Source organism: Protopterus annectens, chromosome 1.part2 (assembly GCF_019279795.1).
Source record: "Protopterus annectens isolate FY-2018-M chromosome 1.part2, PAN1.0, whole genome shotgun sequence".
Classification (NCBI taxonomy): Eukaryota; Metazoa; Chordata; order Ceratodontiformes; family Protopteridae; genus Protopterus; species Protopterus annectens.
Genome location: NC_056727.1, coordinates 862,909,393 through 862,921,409, shown reverse-complemented (window position 1 = coordinate 862,921,409; position 12,017 = coordinate 862,909,393). Strand labels below are relative to the sequence as shown.

General features: G+C 40.2%; 1 protein-coding gene across 2 annotated transcripts in view; it reads left to right on the top strand.

The window, feature by feature from the left end:
* SMIM12 (small integral membrane protein 12) overlaps window positions 1-11,589 on the top strand; it is a 177,786-nt gene extending 166,197 nt beyond the window's left edge. For both annotated transcript variants that reach the window (XM_044059246.1, XM_044059253.1), the window contains exon 2: window positions 9,058-11,589. In XM_044059246.1, the coding sequence (XP_043915181.1) occupies window positions 9,065-9,346 (282 nt within the window). In that variant the 5' untranslated portion in view covers window positions 9,058-9,064 and the 3' untranslated portion in view covers window positions 9,347-11,589. The remainder of the gene's footprint in view (window positions 1-9,057) is intronic.
* Window positions 11,590-12,017: the final 428 nt, after the last annotated feature.

Here is a 12,017-nt window from a genome sequence, read left to right as displayed (position 1 = left end):
GCTCACATCGCTCCCCTACCCTACCCCCAAATCTCACCCACCCCCCCAGTGCACCTGAGCTTATAATTCCCTAGCCACACCCTCAACCCTAATCTACCAATTACCTCTCTTCACAACTCTATATCAATTAACAAATTCTGGCTCCTTTTTTGGTTAGCCTTACCTTTCCACACCCATGTTTTCCCTCAAACACTCCACATATCACAACTAGTTTTCACGTTTTCTTCCAAATAGCCTAACCTACACCACTAACTATCTATAACCACTGTAGGCCTACACACCTTAATATTCTTTTCTTATTCATCAGGCTCACCTCATTACTTGTATCTCATTGCCTAACTTCCTATGAATCCCTAACTTTTACTACAGTTCTTCACCTCCCAAGACAAACTAGCCCTCTCTTTCCTATCACCTTCCTAACGAACTGTAACATAACATCCTGTTCATCATTCATTCTGCCACACTTTCATAGATTAACCCATATTAAATATCTCCAAATGAAAAAAGGACACCTCTCTCTCTCTCTCTCTAAAATTTTCAAATTAACATGTAACCCTCAAAACTGCTTACTGCTACACGGTGACATCCACCCAAACCCTGGTCCTAACTTCACCCCTAATACTCTTTCAGCCCCTAATACCACTCCCCTAAATGTCCCAAAAAGCCTAAACTCTCTACTTATAGATCACCTCACTATAAGAAGTGTTAATAACAAAGTTACCCAGCTACATGCCCCATTAAACATCTATTCCTTTGACATCTTATGCCTTACTGAAACGTGGCTTAAACCAAGACTATGACATTGTCCCTCCAGGCTATAACATTCTCAGACTAGACCGTCTAAATAAAAAGGGAGGAGGAGTAGCAATACTGTTCATATCTGAACTGAAGGTCATACCATTAGATTTACATCCTCCACCACCTAACTACGCAGAAATTTTAACCTCTAAGCTCCAAATTAATACTAAGAAATCAATATACATTATCTGCTCATACATGCCCCCAGGGAACAATAGTACTCTTGAAAATACCATTAGCTGGCTTTCCATGTCCCTACCACAAGAAACCATACTCCTTGGTGACTTTAATATTGACTGGAATAGCTGTACCTCTGCCACCCCAACTACGCATATAAACCTCTTTGGCTTCCACCAAACCATTACCTTCCCTACTGGAACCTACAAACCTAGCAAGAAACAAATTACCTTAGATTGGATACTAGTAAATAATGACCCCCATACTCATCAAACAGGTATACTCCCCGACAATATTAGTGACCATTCTCTTACTTACATCTCGAAGCAAAAGACTCACATTCATAATCAAATAGCTTTTAGAACTACCAGAAACAAAAAATATCTCAGCCCAAGTAATTTTCAAGCTGAGCTCAAAGCTTGCAATTGGTCTCCCCTAAAATACCTACCTCTTGACGAAGTCGTTTCATACATTTTTGCAGATCCTTGAGCACCATGCTCCCACTTGTACTGTTAGAACAAAAAATAAACCAGCTCCCTGGCTCTCTAAGGACACAAGGCTAAACATTCGACTAAGAAACAAACTCTGGTCCAAATGGAGAAAAACTAAAAACCCAACTGATCACCTAAATTTTAGACAAGTTCGTAACACCACTAAAAAATCCATAATCCTTGACAAAAAAAAAACTGCTACCTCAAAATCCAACAGAATCAACAAAACAATCCTCAAAAGTTCTGGTCCAGTATCAACAAATTACTCCACCCAGGACGGTCCAAAACACCTACCCCCTCTAACCTAACCTAACCCAAACCTCTCCCAACCAAATTGCCGACACTTTTAACAAATTTTTCTCTGAAACAGTCCAATCACTAGCAACTACCTTACCACCACTAAATTTCCCTCACTAACCAACTTACCCCAGTCTTTTAACCTTCAGCCTGTTCCAACATCTTTAATACACACCTTGCTTCTTAAACTTAAACCATGTACACCATCAGCTGACCTTCTCCCAGCTGAATACCTGCAAATTGCAGCTGGTGTACTTGCCTACCCTATTTCTATCCTAATAAACAGAACTATCTCTGAATCTTATGTCCCATCCATCTGGAAAGTCTCCTATATCATCCCTCTGCATAAGGGAGGTACCTCCAAATGAATTATCAAACTTCCGCCCCATAGCCCTTCTCTCTCTCCCCTTGCAAAAATTATGGAGAGATGTATCCACCGGCAATTACTTCAGTTCCTCCTACAAAACAACCTACTAATTGACTGCCAACACGGTTTCAGGCCACACAATAGTACTACAACAGCTCTTCTATCCTTTACAGACTGCATTAATAAAAACAAGAATAGTAACCTTCTGTCTTCTGCACTCTTCATAGACCTCTCAAAGGCGTTTGATATGGTTAACCACCAACTATTGATAGGTATACTTGAATCATCTCTCTTGATCCTCAATTAGTAAAATGGTTCCAATCCTACCTTGAAAACAGAAAACAAGCTGTCCTATGGGAAAACAGTCTATCTTCTCAGCTTCCTATCACCCTTGGTGTCCCTCAAGGATCTAAAAACCTCCCTTCCCCAAACTACATGCATACAATATGCTGATGATTTGACTCTGTGCCGCATCCTTCCCTGCAAAATTACATACTAGCACGCAAACAGTCTTTACGTTAGTTGAAAACTGGTTTCATCAAAGATGTCTCCTCCTGAACCCGAAAAAAACTAAATTACTACTATTTACCCCCACACAGAAGTCCCCCTTTATCAATTTCATTGTAAATCAAACAATGGCACAGAAATAGCCCCCAAATCCACCACCAAACTCCTCGGTGTAATAATAGACAACCATCTCAACTTTGATGCACACATTAACTCAACTATTAAATCAGTAAATATAAAACTTCCTCTATAGAATCAGGCCATTTCTTAGAGTCAGCAAAGATCTCTATTGCCCAAACCCACCTCATTTCCACCCTACTCTACGCCTCTCCTATTTATACGAATCTGTCCAAAAGCAATCTAAATAAACTAGCAACCGCCTACAACAACATAGCCAAATTTGCCACCGCTGCCCCTTTCCGTACTCACCACTGCCTTAATCTTAAACTTCTAGGATGGCTGGAAGTACAAAACCAACTAGTTTTCCAGCAACTAATTTTTATTCACAAGATTTCACATCATCCTACAAATACTCCCATACTACGTAGCCTATTAAATTCTTATAAAAACCTTCCTACCCTAAGATCTGCTAAAAAGCTACAAGTTGCCACCATTAAATCCATTAACAAATCTGTGGACTGCCTATTCTCAAATGCTGTTGGCTATACTTCTAACTGAAATAACATCCCTTACTTCCACCAACCTTTTCAAGAAACAATTGAAAAACTTCATTAAAACCCAGTGGCGTTGCCCCTGCTATAAGTCTGACTGATACTTTTTCTCCTTTTTTCTATTTTGACTCCCTAACTGAATTCTTTTTGCTGAGACTTCTATATTTGACGTGACTAAACATTTTTTTTTCTCTTTATTTTGTACCTCCCTACTGTGCTGTGTGAATCTTGTGCACATTAAATATCTTTTTGTTTTTTTCTGATCTATATATATATAATTTTATATTTATATAAACTGAAAAAGAACAATTTTTTGTTTTATTTTTCCTATATGGTAGTTAAAATAAATAAAAAAAAATGCTTTGCTATAATATTCCTTCCAATCAATTGTATACTTATGTAATTATTTTGTATTTCCACTTTTCTTGTGGACTATTTGTATAAAAAATGTTTTTCTTTTATTGTCTCAGAGCTTTTCTCATCGGGCCTCTACTGAAAATGGACATATATCCAGTTAGACTAGCCCGGTCAACAAATGTAAAATAAATAAATGGTGACCCTGGACATGAAGGATGTGCATCACCATATCCTCATTGCTCATCATTTTATGAGGTATCTGAGATTAGTTGTGTCTGGTTCTCTTTATCAGTCCTCTACATTGCCTTTGGGCTGTTCACTGCTCCTTGAGTATGCCATGTTGCAGTAGTGGTTCACTGCTGGACTCTTGGCATTCATATTTTTCCATACGTGGATGACTTTATGGTCTGTATAGAGTCAGTTTCCAGGTGTTTGGAATCGTTAGAGAAGGTGTCAGCCTCACTCTCCCAGCTAGTGTTCTAGTTGAACCTTTGGAAGTAGTGCCTGACACCCTCAGAAAGACTTGCCTTCCTGCTGTGCTTAATCAACACCAACAGGAAAATGGCCTTTATTTCCAAAGACAAGGTCCTGTCCTACCATATGGTTTCAGAAATTCTCCAGGAGGAATGTTGACTAATGGGCATCCATGATGCCACTGGCCCATTTCCACATGAGAAAAATTCAGTGGTATGTACAAAATTGCTGGACCCAGCACTTACATTCCCTGGAATCCCATTTGCTGAGGCTGGATGTCAGATGAGAGTTACAGTCGTGGAGAGCACAGTTGAGCTTCAGTCTAGGACTTCACTTCTTCCCAGCTATTCCAGAGCAATCTGTACAGACAGATACATCTGACTTCGTATGTCAATGAGAGTGCAAGCGCAGGCCACTTGGTGGCCCAAGGATGCATGGAAACGTATCCAACGTCAAGGAAATGTTGGCCGTGACCACCGACTTGAAAGTCCTTCACCCCCTATGGACTCCAGATTGTCCTCTTGTGGTTACAAACACCACCACAGTCATGTGATACCTCAACAAACAAGGGAGTACAAGTTCATACCCTCTGTGTCAATTGGTAGTGATGGCCTGGGAGCTGGCTTTACAGCATTTTCTGACTCTTGAGGCATCATACATTCCATCAGAGCAAAGCATTGGGGCATACTGACTGTACAGATCATGGGAAGACCAGTATGAGTAGCATTTCAAGGTAGTGATATTCCAGGATCTAGACCAGATGTGAGGAATGCCTCAAATAGATCTCTTTGCCTCATTTCAAAACAGCTGGAGAAATTCTGTTCCAGACATCTTTGCAGCCATGCTTGGAAGACGCATTCTCATTCCCTTGGACAGGAATGTTCTGTATGCGTTTCCATCTTTTCCACTAATTTATGGGTGGTACTTAAGATTCAGATATCCCAGAATCATTGTGGTGGCCCCCTACTGGCCCATACAGTCTTAGTTCTCCCTTTTAATGATATTGGCCGAGGGCAAATACCACATACTTCCTCAAACTTTGGATTTGCTCACACAGTCTCGGGGGGGGGGGGGCACTGGTGCACCTCAGTTTGGGGCACCTACAACAGACCTGGATATAGGCACTTGTCTCATGAGGATGTGCAGAAGGTGTTGGGAGCCCAGAAATCCTGCTACTGGAAAATATTGTTTACAAATGAATGATTCTTTCTAAGTGGTGCCTGAGCAGAAACAGAGGGCCTTAAGGTTGACATCCCTCTGGCCTTTAAATATCTGTGTGAGCTACTTTAGGAAAGGAGTATTGCATATGTGACCCCCTCACAAGAAAATTCTGCCTTTGTGGGATCTCTACATTGTCCTGGGAAAAATTGACGACCTCACCTTGTTCACATTGGCGTTCAAGCTGATCGTGAAGCTCTTAATGTGGAAAACTGTTTAATTTATTGCTCTAACATTTGCCGGGTGAGTCTCTGAGCTGCAGGTTCTCATGGTCAGATAACCTTACCTTATTTTCCTCCAGGATAACATTGTGTTATGCACTAATCCCCTTTTCATGCCAAAAGTGGTCTCAAATGCACTTTCAATCGGTTTGTAAACTTCCTTGTCTTATTCAAAGCAACTAAAAGTAAGGGAGAGGATACTTCATACTTTGTTTGTGCACCAGCAGCTCGTGTGCTACCTTGACAGAATAAAACCCTTCAGGAAGATAGAAATCCTTCCTACACAGGGGCAAAGAAGGATCAACCTCTGTCTAAGCAAACCACTGCATGTTGGCTGTCCTCTGGTATTGGTTTTTGTTGCACCCACCATGGGAGGGTGAATCCAGGCAAGGTGAAGGCACATTCAGCCAGGGCCTTTTCCTCTTCAGTGGCATATTGGAAAAGAGTGGACTCGAGGCAGCAGCTTAGTTCTCTGTCTTTACCTTTGCAAAGCACTACAAGCTGGATGCCTTTTCTAGTTCCAGAGCAGGCTTTGCTACACCATTCCCCAGGGGCTACTGGAGCGTTATCCTTCCTCATCTCAGGTTGGGTAAGCTTTGGAAATTGACCTGAATGCCAGTAAGGCAGTGTGTTTATTGAACATAGCATAGTTGTGCAAGTTCTGCTCACCAATAACCGCAGATCTCCATGGAACACATTGCCTTACAGGCAGTACCTACCCACCATTAATGTTTTTGGATGTACATAGTTTGGTATTCAGGTTGCCTTTGAGTGCTGTTTGGTGGCCTTTATCGTATGTTTTGGTTTGGCACAGTAGGTGTTCATAAAGCTGGCATTTCTATCTTTTATTCATGCTGGACCCTAGGAAACTGAAAGGGTCCCATCTGTGGGTGTACAAAAGTCCCTGCACTGCCAACTGATTCGTCCATCACATCCACAGACAGGCAGTGGAGGGACTCTGAACTTTGGTAGACGTGACAGAGGAGGGTAGCTAAGCACTACTACCCGAATGCCAGTAAGATAGTGTACTCTGTGAACATCTGCTGTTACAGTTCAGTCAGACTTGTGCAACTGTATTTTATTTTAGAGGAAAATTTAATTCTGCCTTGTAATGCACTGCATTGATGATTTTATTAGCCTTATTTGATTAATGATACTTCTAGGACACTTAAGCATGTATATTATTCAGATAAGGTTTCAAAATGTAGAATATGCGGGGTCATTATTGTCAAAAAAAATCCCAATACTTTGAAATAAATAGCCATTGTATATATGCAATCCTTCAAGCAACATTTTTTTATAACATAGATGGTAAACTAGGTATATGATCTGTTTGGAAGTCAGTGTTATTGATGGTCTTAAGCCCTGAACAACAGTGTTATGAACATACATATAGTCTCTCTGTTTATGCCTTAAAACGGGATATATCAAGAACACTTTGTGCTTCCTGTTGTGGTTGATTGCCCACTAGATCAGCTTGGGTCCTAGCGTTGATGCTGTTAGACCTGCTTTAAATAACTTTGCTTTTTTGAGACCTATGAACCAGACTTGTGTCAGGTGGGAGGAGAAGGAGCAATTTAGTACTGCTGATTCTTAATCATGTAAATTAATTGTGTCCTTTGTCACCCTGGATGCCCAACTAAAGCTTCCATCCTTTTTTATCTTAATAGGCATTTGTCAGTGTTTGTGTTTTCACCATGACACTTGGATGTAAAGAGCATTGACAGTGTCAGACAGACAGGAAATCGGGTGCTGATTTTAAGCCAAAAGTCTGTCTTTTTGCACTGAGAACATTCTGCAGAGAATTAGCACCTACAAAGAGACCTAGACTTCCTGTTAGGCCGCAAGCAGGAGGTAGGCACTTGGGTCACTGAAAGCTGTGCCATATTCCTCAATTCACTGCTTCCACCAAGATGAGAAGTTCAGATGACATCCATTAGTTTGATTGCCAGCTTTGTAATAAAATGGTCATTGGTGAAGAATGGGTGAACACTTGGAGATAGCAGCTGTTACCAAGGTGGCAAGAATGCTTCTCATTAGTCAGAATAATGAACATTCTTTAGTAAAGCAACACCTTTTTATTTGCTTTCATATATATAGTATGGAGCAGGTAACCTTTTAAATTGTCGGGACTCAGTATGTTGAGTCTCAGAATGTGGAGACAGAATAGTAGAAAATCCAGACTTTACATATACCATATCCAAGACTGACATTTCTCAGAATATTTTGATTTTCTCTGAGATGTATCACCCTCGAGTGTGTGTTGGGGGGGGGGGGGGGTGCAGATAAACAAACTGTCTTGCACTCATGCACACAATGTATGGTTTAACCTACTTGTAGTCTGTTAAAATCAACTTCTGTTTTGTTGCCACAATTGGGCTGCAAAATGGATAGTTGACAGTTCTGTGAGATCGGACAATCTAGGGGTCGTTTTTTTTCCCATGCACCTTCAGCAAGCACTTAGTGCTTGAAAAGTGACTTTGTGACTTCATAAGTGTTGACAGTTTGACATTCTGGTGTTACAGAATTTGGTCTTCTAAGCTTTCATTTCCTTTCTCTGTACTGTTGAAAGGCTCATTTTTTGTTTTCCTGCTTGGGATCCTTTCCAACAGTCAGTTAAACTGTGAGGAAGCTTTTTTTCAGCGGGCATTGTTAGCATATCTGCTTTACCTTGGATGTCCCCATCACCCCATAGCTGCCTGTCGAGTTCCCTGTAAGTTGGGTAGATGTGTAGTAGTATAGCTTTGTGTTTTTGTTTCCTGACTTAAGTTGCATCCATTTTGTGAATGGGGTGAACTGGTCGATGCTGAGGTTAGGCATAGTCTGCCAAACCGGTTTATATTGTTACATTATTCACCACCAAGTGGTGTATGAACAACTGAGCGCAGGAGCTGAAGTGGAAAAATTAAGCTGAGGTTCAGTAAGAGGAAATGCCAGCTGTCCGCCTACTGAGCTGGACTTCTTCACTGATCCAGTGATGTGCAGTTTGCACATACTGATTGTCATAAAACAGCCACATTTGTTTTTTAGTGTACTAAACAGATTTTTCAGTTTTGTGTGCAAAGCTGTTCAGAATTTTGAGATTATAAGCACTGACCAAAAGCTTGCTTTGTCGAAGATCCTACTTGTTAACCTAGACATTTCACAGCCTCTGAAAAATGTTGTCCTCTTCTGTGAAGATATATGATTTTGGGTATACATGTTGGTGCGGGGGATGGAGGGTATGGAGAAGGATTGTCTTTCTGCAAACATTTTTTTAATATTCTTAGTCTCTACATCTTCCAGTTGTTTAGCTTTTGTGTTTGTGTAAATCTTGATGTTTTGGTCACTGACTGTTAACTTAAAAAACAATAATTGTATAAAGTAGTGATGCATCAGAAAGACATTGTCCATGTTTTGAATAGCTAAAATTTATCTTTTATCAATCACATTCATTGGAAAGTATAGTGGTTTACTTTCTTCTCTCCGCTTTCTGTTAGAGACATCATGTTGCCTGCCTTCTGGATACTTGTGAGGACGTATGCACCATATGTTACTTTTCCAGTGGCGTTTGTTGTCGGAGTAGTTGGCTACAACATGGAATGGTTTATTCGGGGGAAGCCACAGGAGACCAAGGAAGAACAGAGCATTTCTGAGCAGCGAGAGGAGAGAAAGTTGCAGGAGATCACTGGTAAAGATCCAACTGAGTTTGTGAGCCTAAAAGACAAATTGGAGTTTACTCCACGTGCCGTACTGAACAGAAATAGACCTGAGAAGAAATGGGACTGATCGAAATGTTTTCCACTGTTACAATAACTGCACTTAAGATAAATGTCTTGTGATTAGGTGCAGCTTTAGAAACCCTTAACAAAAGCCATGAATTTTGGTATCTAAAAGCGCCTTTATTCGCCATTTAATCGGTATTGGACAACCAGGCATTGCATTTCAGTGTATGCTGGATCACTTCAGATTCATTCTTAATCCTTAGATGTTTCAGTATACGATGGTCGTTATGTAAAACATTGGTTGTAGCTCCCAGAGTGATGGAATAGCCTTTACATACTAAGGATATGCCTGTAAGGAATTTTAAGGAGGAGTGATTTTTTTTCCCCCAAAGTGCTGCTTAATGCCATTTGTCTAGAGAATATTGGTGTGTGTGTGTGTGTGTGTGTGTGTGTGTGTGTGTGTGTGTGTGTGTGTGTGTGTGTGTGTGTGTGTGTGTGTGTGTGTGAGTGATGGGACATGACCAGACAAGGTCAACCCCCCCCCGCCCCCATAAAGATGGATTACTTTCAGTTTCCACTTTCCTTTCCACTAAATTCTGTGTGCAAGTCCGTGTTTTGTGTACATGTCATATACTTGAATTTTGTAATATTGCACAACTCATTAAGCATGTCAAACATCCATTAGTGGTCATAACATTTTGGAATCTGTTTTAAAACCTGTGTTTATCCCCAAAAAGACTCTAAAGTTTATTGCCAAACTAAGATGTTTGGACTTACTGGTGTGCATTTGGTGATAAAGTACACATTCAGAAACTTGCAATTCCAATACTGCTTTGTGTATGCAAACAAATATAGGCAAGACTGGAGCATTAATATTAATTGAAAATCATGGAACAGACCCATTTGGTTTATTTCATCAGGAATTCTAAATGTTCTCATTAGTTCTGTGTTACTCTTAAGAATATTATCTTCAGTCACATTTAACAACACTATTTTGAAAACATGAAAGAGGGAAGTATTGGGAAGTTCTCAAAAACTCATGATCTGTAGAAGCAAAAGTATCAGTCAGATGTTATAATTAAAATGAAATTTTCTTGTTTTAGTTTTGACGTAAACTATATCTGTACCCTCTAACAAGTTTAATCTCCTCCCACCTTCTGAAGTGAATCTGTATTTGAAAGACTTTATTACAGCATGGTGCTTTATGTGCAAGAAAACAGTCTCTCACATTCCCCGTCTTAAGATTTGTTTTGAGAAATACTGGACTGTGCTTGTTTTATGATTTGTATTGCAGTTGCAGATTAGTTTCAAGTTTTTATGCCAACTTAGCATTTTGTGCACTGCAAAATAATGTCTTTAAAGTCTCATAACTGCTGAATGGGGCTTTGAAATAGCCATTTTCCACAGTGATGATATTCTTTTAAGGTGCTTTACATATAAATGTATTACTTTTTGTTCTTTTGTTTTTCTGTCCAGATAATGGAAACCATATATATCACACACACACAGCGTGAAGACTAAAGTTCCATTTTTGTTGCATCTACCTTTTTAAACATCTTTGGTTTCTCCTCCAGAGTAGTATGCTTAAACACTGAAGCAAGTACCACAGTATTTCAGATGTGCAAATTGTTGTGTCTACCACGTATTTCAGACGTCTATTTATGAAAAAAAATTGCAATTGCCATCAGCTGTTACAGCCAGCAATAGTCTCTCTGTATGGGTTATTTAACACTAGTCTTTGTGCCATGTTTACCTGTATTTCCATGTTCAGCACCACTGCTGGGTCTGGTTTCATGCTGTTGCAAACAGGCTTGAAATGACAAGATTGCCAGGCAATGTCATTTTTGGCACTTGTGGCTTTGAATGACATGTGAATAGTCTAGTAGTAAATGTGCAATACGTTTCCTATCCAAAAGGACTCCGAGTAGACATGTTCACATTTAGCTCCATCCTTGGTGTTCAGTACTTCTAACATCATAGACTAAGCACAGTAAAATGTATTTGTCATGTCCATACAATCAAACAAGGGAAAAATGTATCCTCATCATTGTCATTAACCCCCCCCCCCTTTTTTTCCCCAATTTCCTGCTTGGAGATGGGGTGTAGCATTAGCTGTCACTCTGTTTCTCAATTAAATGCCACTTAACTTCTTTTGTAGGTCTTCTCTCATGCAATCCATCAATCCATCCCTTTTCCTCTTGCTTTCTTCCTGTCTCTCCCATATCATCTTCACCAAAATAAGAAAAAGAAAAATTGTGTGCGTGTGTTTGTGATATATGGAAATAAAAAGGCACGTTTGTTAAAGCAGTGTGTTGCCAGTATTTTAATGCAGAGTAATTTATTGTAAGATGCAGAATAATTTATGGTAGGACACAAATGTATCAGTCCCTGGACTGATGTATTCATAGGAAGGTACTAGGCTATCGGCCCAAGGGCCTAAGTAAGCCTAGCCAACAAGGTTCCCATGCATACACCACCCAATAAAGTTAATTTCCTGTGCCCCTGGCGAGCAGAGCCACAGAAGTGATCCCCGGGGTGTATTACCTATTTCCCATCCACTCATCAAGATTTTTCTTGAAGAGTACTAATGAGGAACTTTGCTTGACATAGATGGGTAGCTTGTTCCAGAGTATAGGAAGTCTCTGGGACAGGAATCTATCCCTCCAGCATGTCCTGTTTATTGCGGTGACAAGGTTTAGGTCCCCAGAGCGTGTAGCTCGAAGGGATTGTGATTT